The following is a 21,752-nucleotide window of genomic DNA, read 5'->3' as shown; positions in this document are numbered from 1 at the left end:
GAAAGTGTTAGTAGATGGGTGGTGGATGCCTTCAAACCGCTCATTTACAGAACATCGCTGACTCCACCAAGCTCCACCCCGAATGCTATTCTCTTGGCCTTGGAGTAGCTTTCTGCTGGCTGACATCTTCCACACTGTACCTGTTGCTTCTCCCTTTTTCTTGCTAAGCTGGCACCACTCCTCCCTCTCTGTCAGTCTCAGAGTTTCTATTGCTGAGGTGAAACACCATGTCCAAACCCAACAGTGAGGAGAGGGCTTGTTTAATTCACTTTCACTTCCATTTAACAGTTCAACTTGGAAAGCCAAGCAGGAACCTGGAGGCAGGAGCTGATGCAGGGGCCCTGGAGGGCGCTGCTTACTGGCTTCCTCCTCATGGCTTGCTCAGCCTGCTTTCTTATAGAACCCAGGAACTAAGGACAGAGCCACCCAGGATGAGCCTGGCCCTTAATCACTAAATAAGAAAATGCCCTACAGGCTTGCCTATAGCCTGATTTTATGAAGGCATTTTCTTAGTTGGGGTTCCCCCCTTTCAAATGGCTCTAGCTAGTGTCAAATTGACAGAAAACCAGCCAGAACACTGCCTTACCTCAGAGGCTGCCCTCTCAGTCCTCCCCTGGCCTATAGACACAGGCACGGTGAAGCCTCCTGCTTACCCCCAGCCTCTGGTCCTCCCCTTCGACTCCCTCCCAGGCAGACTCACTCAAACAACTGCTGTCTTCTCTTCACCCCCACTCCCTCAGTAACCTTTCCCACTTCAGCCCTCTGTCTCCAACATTGATCTGGCTGAGGAGAGAAGCCTGGCGCCTTTCTGGTCCATCCATGAAGAAGGAGGGGTGCTTCCAAAGGCCTCTTCCTGTCTTTTAACTGTTCATGCCCAACTTGACCACAAAGAAAAAGTCCACTCATCCCCTGCCCTGTCTCTCCTACCTTCCTCTGTCCCTCTCCCTCCATTTAAATATTATATGTTTCATGAACACAAAGTATGACATGTAATCTTAAAAAACACACACTCTAGGACAGTGGTTCACAACCTTCCTAACTAACTCTGCGGCCCTTGAATACAGTTCCTCATGTGTGTGACCCCTCAACCATAACATCATTTTTGTTGCTATTCCCTAAGTGTAATTTTACTACTGTTATGAATCATAATGTAAATGTGTGCTTTCTGATGGTCTTAGGCAATGCTTATAGAAGGGTCGCGACCCACAGGTTGAGAACCACTCCTCTAAGCAGCAGCTATGAACACTTTGCCATTTTTGTTAACGATCTTGCTCTTTTGATTTAATGAACGAATCTTTGCAGATATAACCAAAACCCATCCCTCCCTGCTCCATTCCCGCCCTCTTTCCTTTCTCGGAAATAATCACTTCCCTAAAGTTGGCATAGACGATTTTCATGCGCGCCTCACGGACTGTGTGCCTTACATTTGCATGAACTATATTTAAGCGTGAACTATATTGGCAACTAAGACTTCTCTCTAAAGAAAATTTTTAGATGGTCTGTTTCTGCAAAATCCTCTCTCATACTTCAAGCTCCTCTCCAGACTATTATCCCTAAGATAAACAGTATGTAAATAACTGTCATATGAAACAATCGCAATTGGTCAGATCCATAGAGAGAGAGACCCTGAGTACTGGACTGGACTCAGTGGGTCAGGGTGCTGTGCGAGCATGAGGACCTCATATAAAAAGCTGGGGATAGCTCACACACCTATAGCCTGAGAGCAGTTGGAGATGGCTAGCTGGGACAGCATGATAGATGGGCATGATGGTGAGCCAGGCTAGCCCCAAAGTCATCATCTCAAGGTTTAATGAGAGACCGTGGTGGCTCGAATAGGAATTGTCCCCTGTACCCCCATGCATCTGAACACTTGGCGCCCACTCGGAGGCACTGATGGGAGAGTAATGGAACCCTTAGGAGGTGGAGCCTTGCTGGAGGGAATAAGCACTGAGAGCTTCTAGCCTCACCCCCATTTAGAGTATGCTTCCTGTGTGGATGGGAAGATGACCTCTCGGCATCCCTCTCTGACCTCCGGTGGCCACGCCTCCCGGACCATTAAACTTCTTCTGAAACAGTAAGCCAAAATAAACTCTATGAAGTTTGGCTGTGATGTTTGATCACAACAGAAAAGGAACCCATACAGAGACCCCAGCTAAAGGAAGTAAGTTGGATAATTCAGAACAGGACACACAGTTCTCCTCTGCTCACAAGGCCAGCATAGCTAGACAGACAGACAAACACACACACACACACACACACCCCTAGCTATGGGAAGCTGATATACAGAGGTGGTCCAAAGTTTACGTATCGACACGGGAAGCCAGATCTATAGTCTGTTGTTTATACGAACATTCTATTCTAGCTTTCTGGTGTATCTTTTTAGTGCACTACCGGTAGACAGACGACTGCACACACTGTTGTGAGTGTCTGGAGTGTGCAGCAGGCATTATGGCGCTTACCCTCTCTCCCATTGCCTGTATGCATTTCTGCGTGAGCACAGACGGAGCTGTTGTCACTGTGTGCCTGGAGAGGCAAAGAGAATCCCTCTTTGAGCGCAGTTTTACTTCCCAGCAGCACTCCCATCCTACGACACCGTGACTGCTCAACCATCCATGTCAGACAGACAGACACACGTACGATGGCGTCCATCTGGTCACATCCAGTGGCTCGTCCTGGAATTATCTCCAGGTTTCTTTTGTAGGAGTTGTCTCCTCACAGCCTTTGCTCATTTTCCTGGAATGTTGTTTTCTCCATATTGAGTTAAGGGAATTCTTAACCACAGGTACCAGCTTTCTTTGCCAGCCATGTAGGTCGCCCATGGTCTGACAATGTCACACGTCTATAACACACTGACTATTCTCACCTCCACCTTCTCTTATGTCTTCCCCATCCCTCTCAACCCCATTCCCATCTTCCTTACCTGACTCTTTCAGGATCTATCTTTTGATTTTGTTTGGGGACACACATTTAGCCTTTTTCTAATAGGACAGGAGGGCTTTTTCTGCCACTTGGTTATATTTTTTAAAGATTTATATTTATTGTAATTTATGCATGTCTGTATATGTGAGTGAAAGGTCAGAAGAGAGTGCCAGATCTCAAGAAGCTGGAGTTATGGGCACTTTGTGAGTTACCTAATACAGTTGCCGAGAACTCAGCTTGGGTCCTTTGATAGCCAGGTGTGTGCTCTTAACCACTGAGCCACCTTTGCAGCCCTGTCCTTTAGTTATTACGAGGAAAGACACTGAGACTGACAAACACAGAATATGCAAAGCACTTGCCCGAGTGCCAGATACACTTGCTTACTCTTCTATTCACACTGTGTGCCTGCCTGGGGTCTCTGTTTGGTCCTCTCCATTCCTCTCTATTTGTCTGACTTGCCTATTCCCAAAGTGGACTTGGTAACTCTCAGCCTTTTGTTCTTTTATGGACAGCCAGCTGAGAATTACCATGAATTAATGAGATGCTGCCTAGAACACTCGAATTTGAGTATCACAACCTTCTAGCGTGATGGATCCAAGAACACCATATAGCTTAGAATTTAACAAAATATATCTTTGCTTCAATATGCTATCATTTTCTCCAAAAGACATCCTATAGTTTTGATCAACTTATACATCTACACTCTATTAACAATTTATTCCCATTATATCTTATATTTCCTGTCTACTCTTGGTATTATTACTCTTTTCCTGAAGAACATTGTTTAGCCATCCTCCCCTCTCCTCTGTGTGTGTGTGTGTGTGTGTGTGTGTGTGTGTGTGTGTGTACATGCATATGCCTACATGCACCCGCAGAGCCCAAAAGCTGATACTTGATGCCTTCTCCCATTACTCCCCATGTTGTGTTTTGAAACCGGGTTCCTCTCTGAACCTAGAGATCACTGGTTGGTTAAAATACCCAACTAATGAGCCCTGGGGTTCTCCTGTCTGTCTCTCAATACTGAGACCACAGGCTTCTACTAGAATACCTGGCTTCTTTTCATTTTTTTAAGATTTATTTATTTATTATATAAGTACACTGTTGCTGTCTTCAGACACACCAGAAAAGGGCATCAGACCTCATTACAGATGGTTGCGAGCCATCATGTGGTTGCTGGGATTTGAACTCAGGACCTCTGGAAGAGCAGTCAATGCTCTTAACCACTGAGCCATCTCTCCAGTCCCCCATATCTGGCTTCTTATATGGATTCCAGAGATCCTGGACTGAGGGCCTCATCCTTGCATGGTAAGCCCTTTGTCCACTGATTACCTCCCTATCCCCTAGTAGTTTCTTAAGAAATTATCTGAGACTGGAAAACTTCCTCTTGAATGTTAATTTAACCGATTAAACACAACTAAATGATCAATATTCTCTTAGTCATGTCCCACTTTGTGATGTCTCCCAGGTGTGACTGTTAAGGATTCTGCTGTCAATCCTAAATTGATCCCTTTTTAGTTGTTGTTCTGTTCTTTCTAGCTGGCTTCTGTGGTTTCGTGTCTACAAATGCGTTCCATGCACGTTAAGACTTCAGCACATGTGAACACATGTTCAGCTCAAGTAGGATGTAAAGGCATTAACCATGTGATGGGCTTAGTGGAACATGAGAACCCTATGTTTACTCGATGAAAAGACCCTGTGATTAAGAAACCCAGAGAGCTGTCTTATGGGCATCGAACAGCCTTATGGTGAAGCCAAGGGATCCATGATGTCTCATCATGAGAGAATTAGGTCCGATGAATACATCTGAATGTACCCATAAAGAGAGCACAAATGTTTAAGGCTTCATTCACACCCACTGAAATCTCCTTTTCTATGCTGCTTTCTCAAGCTTTAAATGTCTAGCCCTAGGCTACTGCTATGCTATACAAAGAGGCGGTACCAAGCACCAGAGATGTGCTGTGGGTTGGTCACTCGACGTCACTTACTTCTCCGTAAGTGAACCCCTGCTGGCAGCTTGCCTCTTTGTCTGGAAAGGGAAAGCACCTTGCTGTGGTGCACCAGATGATGGCTGCCAAATTTGAAAGGTGAGCTGTGGCTTGATGAGCAGCCGTGATCCTTACTGTTCCTGAAGCTGAGGGCGTGCCTCTGCAGGAAGAGCGGGATCCATCTCACAGCCATGGCAGGCTCCCAGGTTTAGCCATTCTTGCTCTCAGTTCCGCCAGGTGTCTTCATTATCTGTCTCTGAGTCCAGACTATTCCCACATGAAAAGGCTAGCAACTGTTTCTCACGCCTTCTCTTCCTTCTCAGCCAAAGGCTGTGTGCTTTTTTAAAAGAGCTCGCCGGTAATTTAGAATATGCACCTAATGTCTGTGGGGCAGTTGTGAGGAAGAGGGAAGAAAGGCTTCCTTTAGAAACACACCTCACACTTTAAAAATAACCTGAAATTGGTCATTTTACCCATACTTAACTCGAAGGTTAACATAAAGGCATATTTAGTCCAAAAGTCTTATTTTTAAATGAAGAAATAAGCTAAAAGAATAAAAGAGATTTTTTTTTTAGGATCCTTTTTATATAACTGTACAAGTTTACAAATTCACAGTTTAGTAAAAGTCATTACACGGCTAACTCATGCTCTAGAGACAGATCAGGAGTTAAAAAGCATTTGGTGCTCCTGCAGGGGACCTGGGTTTGGTTCCCATCACCCTCCTCAGGCGGCTCACAACTGCCTGTGTCTAGAGTTCCAGGGGATCGCCTGCTCTGCCCTTCCTAGCATCTGCACATACATGGTGCACACAAAACCATTGCGGCACACACATATAAAAAGTCTAATGAATAAGATAGTGTAGTATTTCTGTGCATATAGAAAATATTTTTGGTTGTGAGCCTAACCGTTAGCGACTAGGCCATCTCTCCAGCCTGGGTATAGAATATAAACTATGATAATAGAGACATTTTAACTTTAAGGCTGAGATTCTTTCAATGTTAGGGAAGTAACAGGAAACTGAAAATTGTCTGGGACCCACTCCATCTCCATTGGTTCCGATGGCATTGATGGAGGTCTATGACCCAATCCTAAGAGGGTGAATGGGGTGGATCAGGAATATTAGATGACTTGATGCCATTACGAGTATGGGTGGTTTAGGCAGATGATGATGAAAACTTGGAAACTTCCATTTGTGGTTGAATGAACGGCAGCTCCGAGGCCAACCTTCAACTCTATTTAAGAGTGTTTCATCCTCAAGCTTCCACACAGAAACATCCTTGTTGTGTCTGGGGCCAAGTGCAATGGATGAGAAGCCACAAGGAGATGTTCCTGTGCTGAATATAAGGACTGCCCATGATTAATGTAATTCAACACTGGCTCAAGCATCTCAAAGAGAAAGCAGATTTTTTTTGTTTGTTTTTTTTTTTGTTTGGTTGTTTGGTTTTTTGTTTTGTTTTTTTGGGTTTTTTTGTTTTGTTTTTGTTTTTGTTTTTTTGTTTTTTTGTTTTTTGTTTTTGTTTTTGTTTTGTTTGTTTTTTTGTTTGTTTGTTCAGGGAATACAGTTATCCTGCTGGGGGCAGTCATGGCATCTGGCCTGGCTCCATGTGTCATGGTAGGAGCATGAGGTGGGAAGTCCTCCCGTACTGGAGAACAAGAAAACAAAAAGCTTGGGCAAGCGCTAGAAGTGGATATAAGCTTTAGGGCCTGACCCCAGTGACTGACTTCTGCTAGCTGAACCACAGAATCTAAAGGTCCCACAACCTCCCCAAACAGTACCTCTGGCTAGGGACTGAGTGTTCAAACACGTGAGCCTGTGGGGGACATTTAGACTCAGGCTATAACAGGTCCCCAAGTAGTTGATTTTCTTCAAAAATTATTAAATCAAAATCATTTGACATATAAACGTTGCTGGTGATTGTAAGAGAGTTGGTTTCTAACTCCGTGTTCACTGGCTGAGCTGTGATTTCAGGTGACACAGGGAACACAGTCTTATCCACTCAGCTAAGTCACACACAATCCACCTTTACAGTCTTTACAAGGCAGCGTTCTCGAGTGGCTCCCACCCACCCTGCACCACACTGACAGATGTGCAAGACACCTTCTCTGCTCTTCTGAGGTCAGCTTGGAGCAAGTGTCTTCTGGGTCTCTAAACGTTACCTACAGAAATCTTTGACATGAGCAGGCTGTACTTTCCTGCTGGCAGTGATTTCACACACAATTCCAAATGTTCCATGGGCCTCACTGCTCTTCAAGAACCTCCCAGGAAGATGATTTCCTAAGGAAAAAAGAAAACCTGCTATTCATAATAGATTACTCAAATGACTGGAGTTCGTTATTGGAAAAGCTAAGAACTCAGATAATAATTCACTAATTCATACCCCCCCCCCATTACTTTTTGAAAGTGTGAACCACTGTGAATTGAGTGAAGTGGGGAAGATCTGATCAGAAGTGTCAAAGTAGGTTAAGCTTCTGACAGTACTCCCCGGGGGAGGGAGCCATGCCCTCCTCAACTATGGTTGCTTAATTTAAGCCATCAATAACTACATGCTTAACTAAGCTGCGGCACCCTCTGGTGAGGCGAAACCTTTATAGCTCCCATTGAAACCACATCTTTCGGTGCCTGCTCATCCATTACATCACCGCTCTATGTTATGCCCTGTCATCTAAAACACACCTCTTCCTGGGCGTGTCCCCAGCCTCGGTGAGAATGCACTATCCCGGACCTGGGTATTGTTTCTAATAGCAGGCCTATCTAATAGCTCGTGGTAGAACCTAGAGAGTCTCACTCTTAGTTCTAAAGAGCATGAGAGGGGTCAAGTTTTCACTTCCTCCCCATTACACCTCAAAGGCTACATATATTATTAACTGTCACAGTAACATTAGAGTACATGTTAGAATTCTCCAGGATCTGGGAAATAGTTTAAACCAAGGGCTGGCTGGCTTGGCCTCTTGAGTATTTTCTATGGGAAATGCTTATGCAACTGTGAGGCTTAAAACACAGAGAGGAAGTAAGTAACTTGGGGTGGGGGATAAAGGCACAAAGTTTTAAAAGAAAGAGGAGACACAAATGTTGTTCGTGTTGATTACACATTGACACTTAGCGTTCCTCTCTATCAAGGGCAGAGGGTGGGGAGTGGAGACAGGCTTGATACTGCTGGGCCCTGATTTCACTTCCTCCCTCACTGTAGCATCTAAGGTGCCTCATTTGGAGCCTATGTCTGCTCCACCCGACAAGTCTTAAGAACTAGAACATTCGCTTTAAGGCTTTGCCATCTTGTCCCACAGCTACTTAACTCTTCACTCCAGTGTAAAGCTGGCTGTAACCAATGAATGGGTACCACTGGGCTCCTATTAAGTTTGTTTAGACGAATCTGTTATCTGGAGTCTTCTTTGGCAACCACTGGTCAATAAAGATAATTTGCTATCATAGAAGGAGATAATCACAGCAATGTAACGAAGTGAGTGTGGGAAGGAAACCTGGAAAGATGGCCAAGGGGGACGCTGGTGTCAAAGGGTATTCTCCACAAAAATCTACGAAAGCCAAAGTCAAGACTCGCAATCTGTTTTTGATAAAAGTTGTTTATCATGGGATTGAGCCACATTTAGAAACTCAGCCGCAGCCTAGTCCATCTCAGGAGAGGTCACCTGATCTTTCCTTGGGTTTATGAGAATTACTGTTGAGGAAGTAAGTCCTCTCTGTAAAGGCTCATTATTATCATGGAGAATGAAACTGACCTAAGGGACCGGGATGTTCTATTTTCTCACCACCTGATTGTTTTCCTACGAGAGGTCAATTATTTAAAACCCTGCCTTCCAGCAGCTAGTACTTAATATACAAGAGGGAGACAGCCGCTTTATTCTTCCCTTGTGTTTCTTCTGGATGTCACAGATCCTTCTGTTGCGCCATAGAAGGGTACTTTGTTCTACTAGACATCGATCTCAATAGCAAAATACCTTGCCAGTCGAACTGTAACACACGGTAGTGACTTGTCTGAATGGGAGAGAATTCTAGTGCCTTTCACTGTCTCCCCTATTGTCTTGTTGTTGTTGTTGTTATTGTTTTGATTTTTGTCTAAATTTTGAGAAGTTTAATAATCCAATGATATTAATTAAATAATTAAAATAATTAATAACCTTAAGTTAATAATTTTGAGGGTATGTGGTTAATACTGTTAACCACATGCGCTCCGGGATCACCTGGGAGACAACCATCTGGATATGTCATGGAGAAGTTTCTAGGTTGGAATGAGGTGAGATGAACCACCCTATCTTTGAGTGACAGCATTCAATGAGCTGGAGTCTCCAGCTTAATAAAAAACGAGCAAGCAAGGTAAGTGTCAGCGCTGGCCTCTGCTTCCTGACTACAGACGCAACGTGACCAGCTGCTTCACATTCCACCTCTGTCTTCCCTGCCGTGAGACTGTGCCCTACAAACCGTGAGCCAGAATTCGCCTTTACTCCTTCCGGTCACAGCAATGAGGGGTTAACTGACAGAGAGTTCTGCAACCTCTTGTGGGGCTCCTGGGCCAGATATACCTCAGAATCTAGAAGTTCAGGCTGGAGAGGCAACAAGGTTCCTATCCCACGGAGCCATAACCCATAATCGTCAATAAGAGTTCAGTTACAGCCAAAGGCGTTTACACAAAGTAAGAACACAAGAACCTCAGGTCAGGCCAGTTCCAATTTTGCTGCCAGGTGGCTTTGCTTTAAACCTGTCAACAGTCTTTTGGCTTTCAGAGCTTTCTGTATGGAGTAAGGGACTATATAAGTAAGTACATGAAAATGAAGCAGTGCAAATTCTTTCTGAAGGTTCTTTCAGTCCAAAACGACCCATGAGGTGGATTATTTAAATGGCTCTGGCTTTTCCCCGAAGGAGGGTTTGAAAATGAAGTCAGGAAGAAATTTAAATTCAGAGGCACGGTCACCACCAGAGGCACAGTCACCATTAGGAGTGAACTATGTTCCTCTGCCCTGGTAGGTTCCGCTCTCTTCCCAGAGTAAACGTACATGGCCAAGAACCTCTCTTAGTAGTAGCCACAGAAATCATGGCCACAACATTCAACCAAAAGGCCTCCTTCCTCAGGGACACAGGACTCTGAAGACAGGGACAGTAAGATGATGGCTCAGCAGGGAAGACTGGCAAGCCGGGTTCTGTCCTTGAGACCAGCATGGTAGGCGGAGAACTGTGAACTGACTCCTCCATCACCCTCTAACCACACACGGGTCTTCACATGCCCCAGCCAAACAGCTAAATGCCATTTGTTTTTTTTAAAAGATCTTTCTCTCCAAGATGAAGACAGTTCTTGTAGCTCAGGCAGTAACTGCAATGCCTGACTGGTACTGATATCTGGCAAACTTTGAGTCTGTCAGCTCATTACCTTTTAGTTCTGGCTGTGCCTCAGAAGCATACATGGAGCTTTGTTAGCAACAAAACAATAAAACGAAACACCAGATGTCCAGAGATCAGTGAACTTAAAGTCCCACAGTATCACGAAGATATTAGTATTCTCTCAAACATAATTTAAACTAGAACACCACCATCCTGGGAGTCTCAGGTAAGAAGTCTATCCCAGATCAGGTTCTTGAAAGCCTAAGGGTGTTCTTCCCGTGTGTTGCTCACTTTGGATTTTGATGTATCTGCCTTGCTACAGGCCGCATGTGAGTCTCCTCTTCCCACCTGAGGACGCGGTGCCTGACGGGCCTTCAGACTGGTACTATGGGTGCCCAGTGGGAGACTAAGGGGGTTTCAAGAGAAGCATTGGGAGAAGCACTCCAGATCTCCAAAACCTTAGCATCCTTGTTGCTCTCCCCAGTGACAAGCAGGAGCTCAGTGCAATGCTGCAGCTGGGCCACACAGCTCCAGTAGGGAGGTGGGGGTGGGGGTCTCAGAGCCCAGGAATAGGCTTTCCCTCACCAGCTCCTTGTAAAACCCCCTGCAGTGTTTCACCTATCTTCTGACTATCCTGAGAGCAGAAGGAGAAAGAGGAAAATTGAAATAAAAGAGAATGTGACTTCAGTATTTAACGCAAACACAGATCCCACACATATAAACAATGTAACAATGTTTTATTTTTCTCAGGTTATAAGCAAGTCACTGTCTCTGAATGCATTTGTAAAAAAGACCACACACCTAATTACATCCAACCAATGGGTAACTCCTATACCAGAACACTGAATCAAATAAAAACGCCACAGAAGATTGTCAACTTAGATAACAAGTTTATAGACTTGACTGCTCTTAGTCTAATGTTCTGTACACTTGTTTCTGGAATAAACCATCAGTGCAATATAATGCCTTAAATATTTACGATCCCATTGACAGCTGTGATTAACATGAAAAATGTAGTCAGATATTCAAATTCCTGATTGACTCAGTTTTAAAGACATAGCTACTGTGTTTGCTAGAAGGCTTTTCACTGCCTTCTAGCTCTAAAGTTCAATTAGGTTTAAAGCTATCAGTTTTATATGTAATTATTTTCTTAACAGGAATAAAGGTATTAAGCTAGGCACAGTGGTGCATGTCTTTGATCCCAACACTTGGGAGGCAGAGGTAGGCAGATCTTTGTGAGTTCAAGGCCAGCCTGCTCTACATTGTGAAACCCTATTAAAAGGAAGGAAGGAAAGAAGGAAGGAAGGAAGGAAGGAAGGAAGGAAGGAAGGAGGAAGGAAGGAAGGAAGGAAAGAAGGAAGGAAACTGGAGTTGGGGGGGCATGGTGAGGAAAAGAAAGGAAAGGAAAGGAAAGGAAAGGAAAGGAAAGGAAAGGAAAGGAAAGGAAAGGAAAGGAATTAAAAATGTAACAGCTACTAAAAATCAGATTTCTCGTTTTTCTTTTTTTTTTTTTTTTCCGGAGCTGGGGACGGAATTCAGGGCCTTGCGCTTGCTAGGCAAGCGCTGCTCTACCACTGAGCTAAATCCCCAACCCCCAGACAGATTTCTCACTCTCCCTCAGAGAAACGTGAAGCAGCAGTGGGGAGCTAAGAAGTCTTCCTGCAGTCCTAAAAGCGTGACTGGCATTGAGTGTGGAAGGAGGACCTGAATCGACTAAGGCAGAGCAAGACAAGGACATCCACACGTTCCTCATCTCATAGCTGACTGTGCGCTTTAACTAAATGTTCAACTCCCTGAACAAAGCTAAAGGCCCCCCAAGGAAATAAAATCCCTTAGAGTAACAGGCAGCCCCTGGCCCCCTGCCTAACCTGCCAACAGGCAGCCCTGACCTAACAGGCCTCAGAGCTGCTGGATGGACGCAGAGAACACCTGATCTCAACTCTGTACAGACCTTTAAAAATCCTATAATAAAGTAGAGAGTTTTCACTCTTCCTAACAGGTATTTAAAAGACATTTACAGGTATGCATTAGAATTAAATGTTAATTTATGACACCCTTTGCAGTCTTTTATACTCTAAAATAAATCTCTGGAAATATTAAAAAAAAAAAGTTGCATTTTATATATTCCTGAATGCCGAGGAGCTTACAGTGCAATTTCTCAGTTTTCATTCCTCAGAAATCTCTAATTGTGCTCATGAGTTCATCCTGAAAGCACCCACTCTGACAGACACACACTGGGTGCCTCACTGTAGACAGCCGGCGCCAGACTGCCCCTGTTCTGAGATTAGATGGAAAGGAGAAAGAAAAAGCACCATGTAAAACTCATCCTATTAGGATAAAAATAACATTTGCATAAAAAGAACATAGAAAATGAGCCGTCTCTCCTGTAGGTGCATTTCTTCAGTCAATCGCCGGGTTTACCGAAAGTGCTCTCTTAGTTCAATTATTGTACAAATTACCTTTAAGCAAATGTCAGAGTGTCCACTATTTATCTGGCTAAAACCTTTCAGAGGACACTACTCGTTTTAAAAATCTCCTTTCTTCAGAAAAGACTAATTAAAAACAAGCCCACCGCTCTTTGCTTTACAATTTTAATATTAATGAACAAGTCTCTCTGAGGCAAAGTGGTATTTCTTTGAGGTCTGACCTACACATGTAGCAGTAAATTCCTAATACATGCAGGATTGCAAAACCAAGACTCAAAATTGAGTCAAAAAAAAAAAAAAAAAAAAAAAAAAAAAAAAAAAAAAAAGCCAGCCCAGACTGGCTGGAAAGGTTCTCTTTAGCAGGACTTCTGAAGCGGTTGTCTCCCTCAGAAGCCTTGTAAGATCCGTGGTCAAGATGGAAGCTGGGGCCTGAGGAGCTTCACTGCTTCACTGACGACTGCCTCATCAGCCTCTGCTGCTGCCTGGCTGACTGCGCGCTCTCGATGGCTTCAAAGGCTCTCTGGAAGGCAAAGCAGGGTTATCAACTGAAAGGTGACCTCTGGCTCACCCGAGGGAAGGCAGAGATGCCAGTCTCCATGCAGGAGGACAAGGACCAGGCTACCACCCACACATGAGGTATGCGCCAACTACCCTGAAGCATTAGAGAGTGAGTGAGGGTAATGCCGACTAGCTGTTACCGGCTTGTAAAGGTCTTCTGGTTAAAAACCTTGGGGCATGAGGGAGAGGCGTTAAAACAGTTTACCTTGGCTGTGATGGGATCCTTCAGGTAAATTTTCCGAAGATAACCTACATTGGCACTGTCTTTTTTATGGAAAAGACCCTGCTCCTGTTTTTAAAAGAAATAATGACAAAAAAAAAAAAAAAAGGAATTATTCTTTAGAAGAAAAAAAATACCATAATCTTTCATTGGATGCTTAAATGTCAACTTATTTCATAAGCACTACACCAATGGATGCATACATCTAAGTACGCTATGAAATAAATCACCTTGCTACAAGGAGAGTGGCTGCACACTACAGTCATAATTTATAGACCTATTTGTATAAAATAAAGGCTTCTGCAGGCAACAGTAAATAGCCTACGAGATCATACTGTGACAATGCACGGCAGCTGATAGACCAGTGGCAGACCAAAGACCCTCCCCTTCATCTGCTGATAGATAAAATCCTTATGCAATGTAAGGATCAATTCTCACCACTGATGTGAAGGTAAGGTGCTGTGGTAGCTTGAATGAGATTGGCTCCCATAGGCTTATATGTTTGAATATTTGGTTCCTCATTGGTGGAACTATTTGGGAAGGATTGTTGGGTGTGGCCCTTGTAAATGGGGGCAGGATTTGAGGATTCAAAAGACTCACATTACACCCAGTCTCTCTTTCTCTCTGTCTCCCACTTTTTTTTTCTTTTCTTTTTTTTCAGAGCTGGGAACCGAACCCAGGGCCTTGCACTTGCTAGGCAAGCGCTCTACCACTGAGCTAAATCCCCAACCCCTGTCTCCCACTTTCAGATCACAATGTCAGTGCTCAGCTATTCTAGCTACCATGCCTTTGCTCCAGAATCATGGATCCCACCCTCTAAAACCATAAGCCCCCAATTAAACTGTTTCTTTTATACACTGCCTTCACGTGGTGCTTTCTTAAGTGCAACAAGGGAAAAGTAACTGAGAGACAGGTGATAACCAGGGAACTGTAAATATGCATAGGACAGCGTGCCCCACTCCTGCCAGGGCACCGTTTCCTGCCAGGGCACGCTGTGCTGTGACGTTCCAAGTGAGGACCTGCACCAGAACACACCTGGGCAGGCTGACGTAGGAGTCTCTTCTCTATAAGAGTCTATAATGAGAGGAGTAAAGGACACTCACTTTAAACCTATTTAAAAGCTGTGGGAAATATTTGGAGAGTCTTGGTAAAGAGGATAATATCATTGTTGTTTAAGCAAAAGAAAGATACACAATGCTCTATTTAGAACGCCAATTGTGTGTGTTTTCTTAAGAGAGATAAAAATACATCTAGAGTAGGATGTGTGTGTTGGGGGAGGGGGTAAGCGTGAGAATCCAGCAAAGATGAGGTACAACTTCTGCTCACTCCATAATGTGTAATGAAAAGGACGCACACGCGTACGTTGTATTCACATTTTGTGTGCACCAGATTATAAACAGAGCTATTTAGACCTAATCTATTTTTAACAGTCTGTGTGTGCGATGTGTTGACAGGTAGGTGTGAGTGCATGTGCCGAGATCAAGACAACTCTGCTGGGGCATTTCTCTCCACAGGGTTCTGGGGATCAAACTCAGCTGGCCATGCTTGCACAGCAAGCATTTCAGCCTGTTCAGCGTCCCACTGACCTTAGACCTAACATTTACTTTCACTGAAGCTCTTAGTCTACTGGTAGCTTAGCAAAGAGAACATTTGTAGAAACATCTAAGGTTATAACAAATCTGGTGTGCATAAGAAGACACAAAAGCTCACTAAAGCCTATTTTTTCCAAGAGGCAGAAGCAATTCCAGTGGATCAATTGATATTTCACAGAATAAGCGTTATACAAAGTGAGTTGTTTGCTTACAGCCTAGAAGGAGCTAGCACAGTGATGGCCCTGCTCCCCCACACCGTCTGCCTCTGTAACTGTGGGCAGTCAGAAAGCACTGACTGGGTCTCTCTGCCTCTGAAGGTCTGACTCATATTTCCTCACCTTAACTGAAATCTTCAGCAGATTTTCACTGACTCCAGGAGGACACAGGAAATCTTCAAACAGACACTGCCAGTCCACAGACATATGGCCTAGGATTTCAACTTCCTTTATAAACAGTACTCGCCTGTTTTGGAAAAGAAAACAAACACAGCCACAGATCAGTTCTTTCTTTACTCTGTGTGCGTTCAGTGGATAATAAAAGCTGGCCCCAGTGGGAGCTGAAGGACACAGGCTGAGTGCTAGGCTAGAAGAGGGACAGGAAATGTTTATCAGGGAGGAGCAGCAGAAAGAATGTAGCAGCTGGAGGGTGGGAGGATGCTGAGAAATGCTGGACATGACATGGCTACTGCACTTAGGAACTCAAGGCCACTGTGGCTACCATTACAAGATATGCACAAGATCAAGCTAGCCCAACCCCAGCATAGACGGGAAACCATCTCCAGGCCCCATTACTGAGGCACTCCTGGCATTGGATAGTTCCTTGGGGAGGCAGAATCTTTCTGTTTTGAGTGTGGCTGCTGGTAGGTTTCCTGTGCTCCAGTGGATAGCAGATATTCATGTGCGTATTATCAGCAAATATTAGACTTAGAAGGTTATTAAAACAGAAAGGAAGATGGGGACATGAAGTTAGGAAAGAGGCATGTTGGGAGAAGAGACAAGGGCAGTTGAAAGGGAGAAATGGAGGGCATATGTGATCATATAAATTGGGGAAAAAAATCTTCATTAACCCCACATCCAATAGAGGCTAATATCCAAAATATATAAAGAACTCAAGAAGCTAACCTCCAAAAAACCCCAAACAACCCAAACAAAAAATGGGATATAGAACTAAACAGAGAATTCTCAACAGAGGAATCTCAAATGGCAGCGAAGCACTTAAAGAGATGTTAAAAGTCCTCAGTCATCAGAGAAATGCAAATCAAAACAACCCTGAGAGTCCACCTTACACCAATTAGAATGACAAAAATAAAAAAAACTCAGATGACAGCACATGTTGGCAAGGATGTGGAGAAAGAGGAACACTCCTCCATTGCTGGTAGGATTGCAAACTGGTACAACCACTCTGGAAATCAATCTGGAGGTTCCTCGGAAAATTGGAAATAAATCTGAAGACACAGCTATATCACTCGGGCATATACCCTAAAGATGCCCCCATCATACCACAGGGGCACATGCTCCACTATGTTCATGGTGGCCTTATCCGTGATAGCCAAAAGCTGGAAACAACCCAGATGTCCCACAACAGAAGAATGGATACAGAAAATGTGGTCCATTTACACAATGGAGTATCACTCAGTTATTAAGAACGAGGACATCCTGAGTTTTGCAGGCAAATTAGTGAAACTAGAAAATATCATCCTGAGTGAGGTAATTCAGTGACAAAAGGACATGTATGGTATGTACTCAGTAATGAGTGGATATTAGCCAAAAAAGTACAGAATACCTAGAATACAGTCCATAGAACTCAAAAAGGTCAACAAGCCAAAGGGCCCGAGTAAGGATGCTTCAATCCCACTTGGGAGGGAGAAGAAAAGGATCATGGGAGGCAAAGGGAGGGAGGGACCTAAGTGGGAAGGAGGAGGGGGAAAGGGGAACGTGATCAGGTATGGGGGCTGAGGGCCAGCAGAATAAATGAAAATATGCAACCTGGGAGGGGAGCACTCTTTATCAGAGACTTGGGAAGTGAGAGACTCTCAGACTCAAAGGGAGTGGTCTCAGAGAGTGGAGGGGCCTGGTGCGTGTGTGTGTGTGTGTGTGTGTGTGTGTGTGTGTGTGTGTGTGTGTGTGTGTGTGAGAGAGAGAGAGAGAGAGAGAGAGAGAGAGAGAGAGAGAGAGAGCGCATCCTCTTAGAGATTTGGGGAGGGAGGAATGAGATGAGGAGCTGTGGGGGGGGCAGGAGGAGGGCAGTGGCTGCACTGTAAAAAATTAAAATAATAAAAAAATTTTAAAATTCACTGACAGAAAAGTATGCTTTGTTTAAGAAAAAAAAGTCTATGTAAATGTTAAATGAAATGCCTCGTAACTCTCTACCGAACAAAATGGACTCTAAAAATGCCCCTTCTGTCAATCTAGCAGAATTTAGGAATGCTGTTTTTGTTTTTGAACCAGCAAAACAACTGAGAGGGAAATCACATTTGAAACACAAGAGGTACAGGATGCACCCTCATGGGGAGGCAAGTAGCAGAAGCCCCTGAAGGGGAGCCCATTACTGGGAATCTTCCTAATTGCTCTTTCCTGTCAGTCACTTCTAGCCAAGGCAGATCACACAGGAAATGTCACAAGCCCAAATGTCAGCAAAGACTCACTTTGGACTTACTAATAAATACCAGACTTGAACATTTTAATGCTAATGTATATCACAGGAGAAATGTCTCGTTTTACTGAATAGTGATAAAAAAAATAGCGTAATCCTTAAAGGACACCAAGACTGATTTCCCAGTCGCTGAGTCGGATTAATAATTGATATAACTATACTTGATTTTAAGTCTCCAGCAAAGACAGCAAAATTACTAATGTAGATTCGTGATTTCAAACATGTAGGTGCCAAGGGAAAGAATAATGGTGAGGACTCTGCTGGAGAGGCCCCCAGTGCACAGAAGGGAAAACAAGCACACAGACAACGAATGCCACCATGAACTCAGCACTGGAAGCTGGGCAGGCTTCACTAATGATGGGGAGGAAGAGTTCGGGTTGATCATGAAAAGAGGCAGTGACTGTTTAGACAATACAGACACTCTGACAGACTATGTGTGCAAAGTGATTTTGTGGTACTCAGAATGAACTCAGGGCCTTGCAAATGCTAGACAAGCACTCCCTCACTGAGCTATGCCCCCATGCATCTTGAGGCAGGTCTCACAGTTTGCCCAGGCTGGTGCTCAGCTCAATCTGTACCCTAGTCAAGTCTTAACCTTGCAGTCTTCTTGACTTGCTTTCCCTAACAGCAGGGATAACAGCCTGTGCCATCAACTCCAGCAGTGTTGGAGGAGTCTGTGACTGGAATACCAAATGCATACCTTGGTGAGAAAAATCACCTTAATGTCTACTTTTAGAATGATACGAGTGTCCTCTTTAAATTACAGCTTAACTTATAGGTAATCAGAAACAATATGAAGGTTCTTTATTTTAGACATGCATCTGGTGACAAGCAGAGAGCTGGGGCTCCCGGCCTAGAATAGAACATTAAGACCAGCAGTTGCTGCAAAGCCCGAGGAGGAAACATTAACAACCTCATTATGACAGTGGCTGTAAGGCAAGAGAAGAATGGGCTAGCCCTGGGTGTTAACGCACGGGGTTTAATGTTTCTCAGGGGGTTCTGTGAGAACTTTTTAATTGTTTGGGACTGATAGCTACAGTACCCCTGATGCTTGCAGAGCACGAGCCAGCAGTGTCTCCCTTCTTTTGACACTTTCAATAACCACACACGGTTCTAGCCAGTCTCTGATGAGCACTCCCACACCCCTGACCAAACCCACTGCCGTATCAGATATCCAAGTCTTGTGCCAAAGGCAACTTACTGTTTTGTGCATTTTAAAGCTCTCTCTTCTCCTCAGCTCTCCAGTAACATGTTCTACCACATGAAGTCTCTATTCTCTCTCCTGTTCCAAAGTATCACAGTTCAAATCTTGTCATCTCCTAGGTGACACTCTGGTATGGAGTCTCCAAGATCTCTACTCCAGATTTTTCGAAGGTTTATTTTCATTTTGAAGTGTGTGTGAAGGGTGGGTGTGTACACTTAAGTGCAGGTGCCCGTAGATGTCAGAGGCATCAGCCCGAGGTGGGTGCTAAGAACTGAACAGGGCCCCCTACAGGAGCAGTAAGTGCTCTTATCTGTCAAGCTATCTCTCCAGCCCCTGTGTTCGCTCCCCAACTAATGGACCTTAAGGTGAGTAAATAGCCTTCCTTATGTGACTGGCTACCTCTTTACAACGCTCATTTCAAAGTCAGGATTCTGTGCTTCATTCACCTTTTCTTATTTTTCCTTCTCACCTAGGTATACTCAGATCCAGTAGAGGAGCTGGGGTTGCAGCTCGGCAGGAGAGCACTCACTTAGCAACCATTACCCCCTTGAGTTTGGCTTCCAAAATTCAGACAGATGAGTGGATACATTACAGGGAAAGGGAAGGAGGGAGAGAGGGAGAGAGAAAGAGATAGAGAGAGGGAGGAAGGGAGGGTGTAAAAGAGTGGGAGAAAAACACTGGGCAGAGTGTGCCTACTCTACATAGTCTGTTTTAATCCTAAAAGACACAGCACTTTGAAAGTTATTGATCCATAGTAGTTATCTGCAGATAAGTTTATTTCTAGGGTAAATCCCAGGACATTAAGTCTGATATTTTAGCACAATTCCCTTTTTTCTGGGTGTGCTTGCTATTCCTAAAACACTCAGAAGGAACTTGGATGGGCATACAGAAAAGGGCTTTGTCAATCTCCCATACAAAACCTTACAAGGGAAAGTGGCATGGCCCTCTTCTATTGGAAGTGACCCCTTACAGTGACATCACAGCAAGAGGAAGGCCATGCTCACCGTGTCCTCAGCAGCTGATGCATCCGGATAAGCCCTAAGCCAAGCGGGGCCAAGCTTCCGCACCTCCAGAACGAGGCACATGCGGTCAGAGAGCTACCCAGAGCTGTGTGTCTCTGACTATATGGAAATGGCCATCTTGCCCCTGAGGTATACTTTTCCAACTCCTCTGTCACCATGGCCTCTGAAAGTCCTCCCATGAGTATGAGCACAGCTGTGTGCATCTGGAAGCCCATACCTGTTTGTAATCATAAGGACAGCCCTCTTGTTCCCAGGAACAGTGCAGTGAAACTGGTAGGCCTCTCCCTCCAACTTCTTGATCTGGTTCTGAAAAGAAGCAAGAGCTAAGACTTAGGAACTACATGGATTTAACTGTGATCTGTATGGCAGCCGATGATAACTAATGCTAGGCACAGACGTATGGAATGTTTACCAAGTGAGCATCTGATGAAAAATACTTTGTTCTTGGTAACTGAAGAAACCCAAAGCTATCAACCAGAAACAATCACACATCTTAATTAAGAATATATAAATATGGTAACATAAAGCTACCACATTAATGTCTTAGTGGTCCTTATAGGGTCCCTCCCTGGCAAGGACTTGGGGTGGCACAGATATAAAATTCAGAAATAGTGGTTGTGAAATTCTTTTTATAGGATGGTTCACATTTTTCTTTAGGTTGCTTTGAGAGAAGTATGTGACCATTCTTAAAAGCTAAGGCCCAGAGGCTGGAGAGATGGCTCAGTGGATAAGAGCACTTAAATTTCTCTTTCAGAGGACCCAGGTTCCATTCCCAGCATCCACACTACAGCTCAAAATCTCCTGTAACTTCAGTTCCAAGGAATCTGATGTCCTCCTCTTCTGGCTTCCAAAGGTTCAGTCATGCACACGGTCCACAAACATACACCCAGGCACACACACATACACACACAAAATAAGTTTTAAAAAGCTAAGACCCAACCGTTTATTTGGACAGGGCTATAAAAAGCAAGGGTTTTGCTGTCTCTATCTGTTTGGTCACATAAATTAAGCACAAGTTGGAAAGAAACATTTTTGAAGTTATATTTCTGACTAAAATAGACAATTAAGGATATGAAGGATTTCCAGCATTTCAAAATATTTGCACGGTTTATTCCTAACGCACAAATAACCCAAGTATAAATTGTAGCCAATAAAATATTTATTTTCTTTTTCAAGTATCTTAAAACTATTGACTTAAATTAGTCAATACACATTAAAAACAAATATATTTTATAACAAATACTAATAAATATCATTGATATCACCTATAATGAGTGACTAAAGATCTAATAATACATGGGCATAAAATACAGAAGATAGACACACTGAGTGAGCAAGGCTGTCCCACTGTGTGACTGAGAACACACCCTGACAGCATCAGGACTGTACAGTCAGCAAACGGAGCCAGGAAAGCACGCTTGGTGTTGTGACTGCAAAGCTTAAGTACAGTTTCATCTGTGGTGCTGGCAATGGAACCCACATTTTAAAAATATGTTGGCCCCTAGTCATTCCTTGCCAATCACAAAAAGCCACAGACAAGGATTGCAAAAGCCATGAGTGAGGAAGAGAACGCCCACAGAGCTGAAGCAGCATCTTCAGAAAGCATCTCAAAGAGGAGATGGGCACTCGGTTCACAGTTTGCCATCAGTGCCTCAGTTTCTTCAGAGAGAACAGGAAAACAGGACAGCACGCAATTACAATGTAGTTAGTGCCTTTAGCGGGATTTAGGGAAACACAGGTTTAAGCCAGAGAAGCTGGGGGGAGCGGAGACGCCTGTACCTCTCCTCAAATTTCCATTCTTTATTAAGGTGTACTTCAACTGCCAAGAGCCCTCATATGCAATTT

General features: G+C 44.0%; 1 protein-coding gene across 1 annotated transcript in view; it reads right to left on the bottom strand.

Annotated features, from left to right (window-relative positions):
- Positions 1 to 12,810: 12,810 nt before the first annotated feature.
- The window catches only part of Vps13c (vacuolar protein sorting 13 homolog C), a 165,236-nt gene continuing 156,294 nt past the window's right edge, over positions 12,811 to 21,752 (bottom strand). Inside the window, 5 exon segments of the mRNA XM_087564087.1 lie at positions 12,811 to 13,108; positions 13,111 to 13,179; positions 13,423 to 13,506; positions 15,368 to 15,491; positions 20,125 to 20,213. Coding sequence (XP_087420213.1) covers positions 13,070 to 13,108; positions 13,111 to 13,179; positions 13,423 to 13,506; positions 15,368 to 15,491; positions 20,125 to 20,213 — 405 coding nt within the window. The 3' untranslated portion in view covers positions 12,811 to 13,069.

The sequence above is a fragment of the Rattus norvegicus genome, chromosome 8, assembly GCF_021556685.1.
Source record: "Rattus norvegicus strain SHRSP/BbbUtx chromosome 8, alternate assembly SHRSP_T2T, whole genome shotgun sequence".
Classification (NCBI taxonomy): domain Eukaryota; kingdom Metazoa; phylum Chordata; class Mammalia; order Rodentia; family Muridae; genus Rattus; species Rattus norvegicus.
This window is presented reverse-complemented; position numbering and strand designations above follow the sequence as displayed.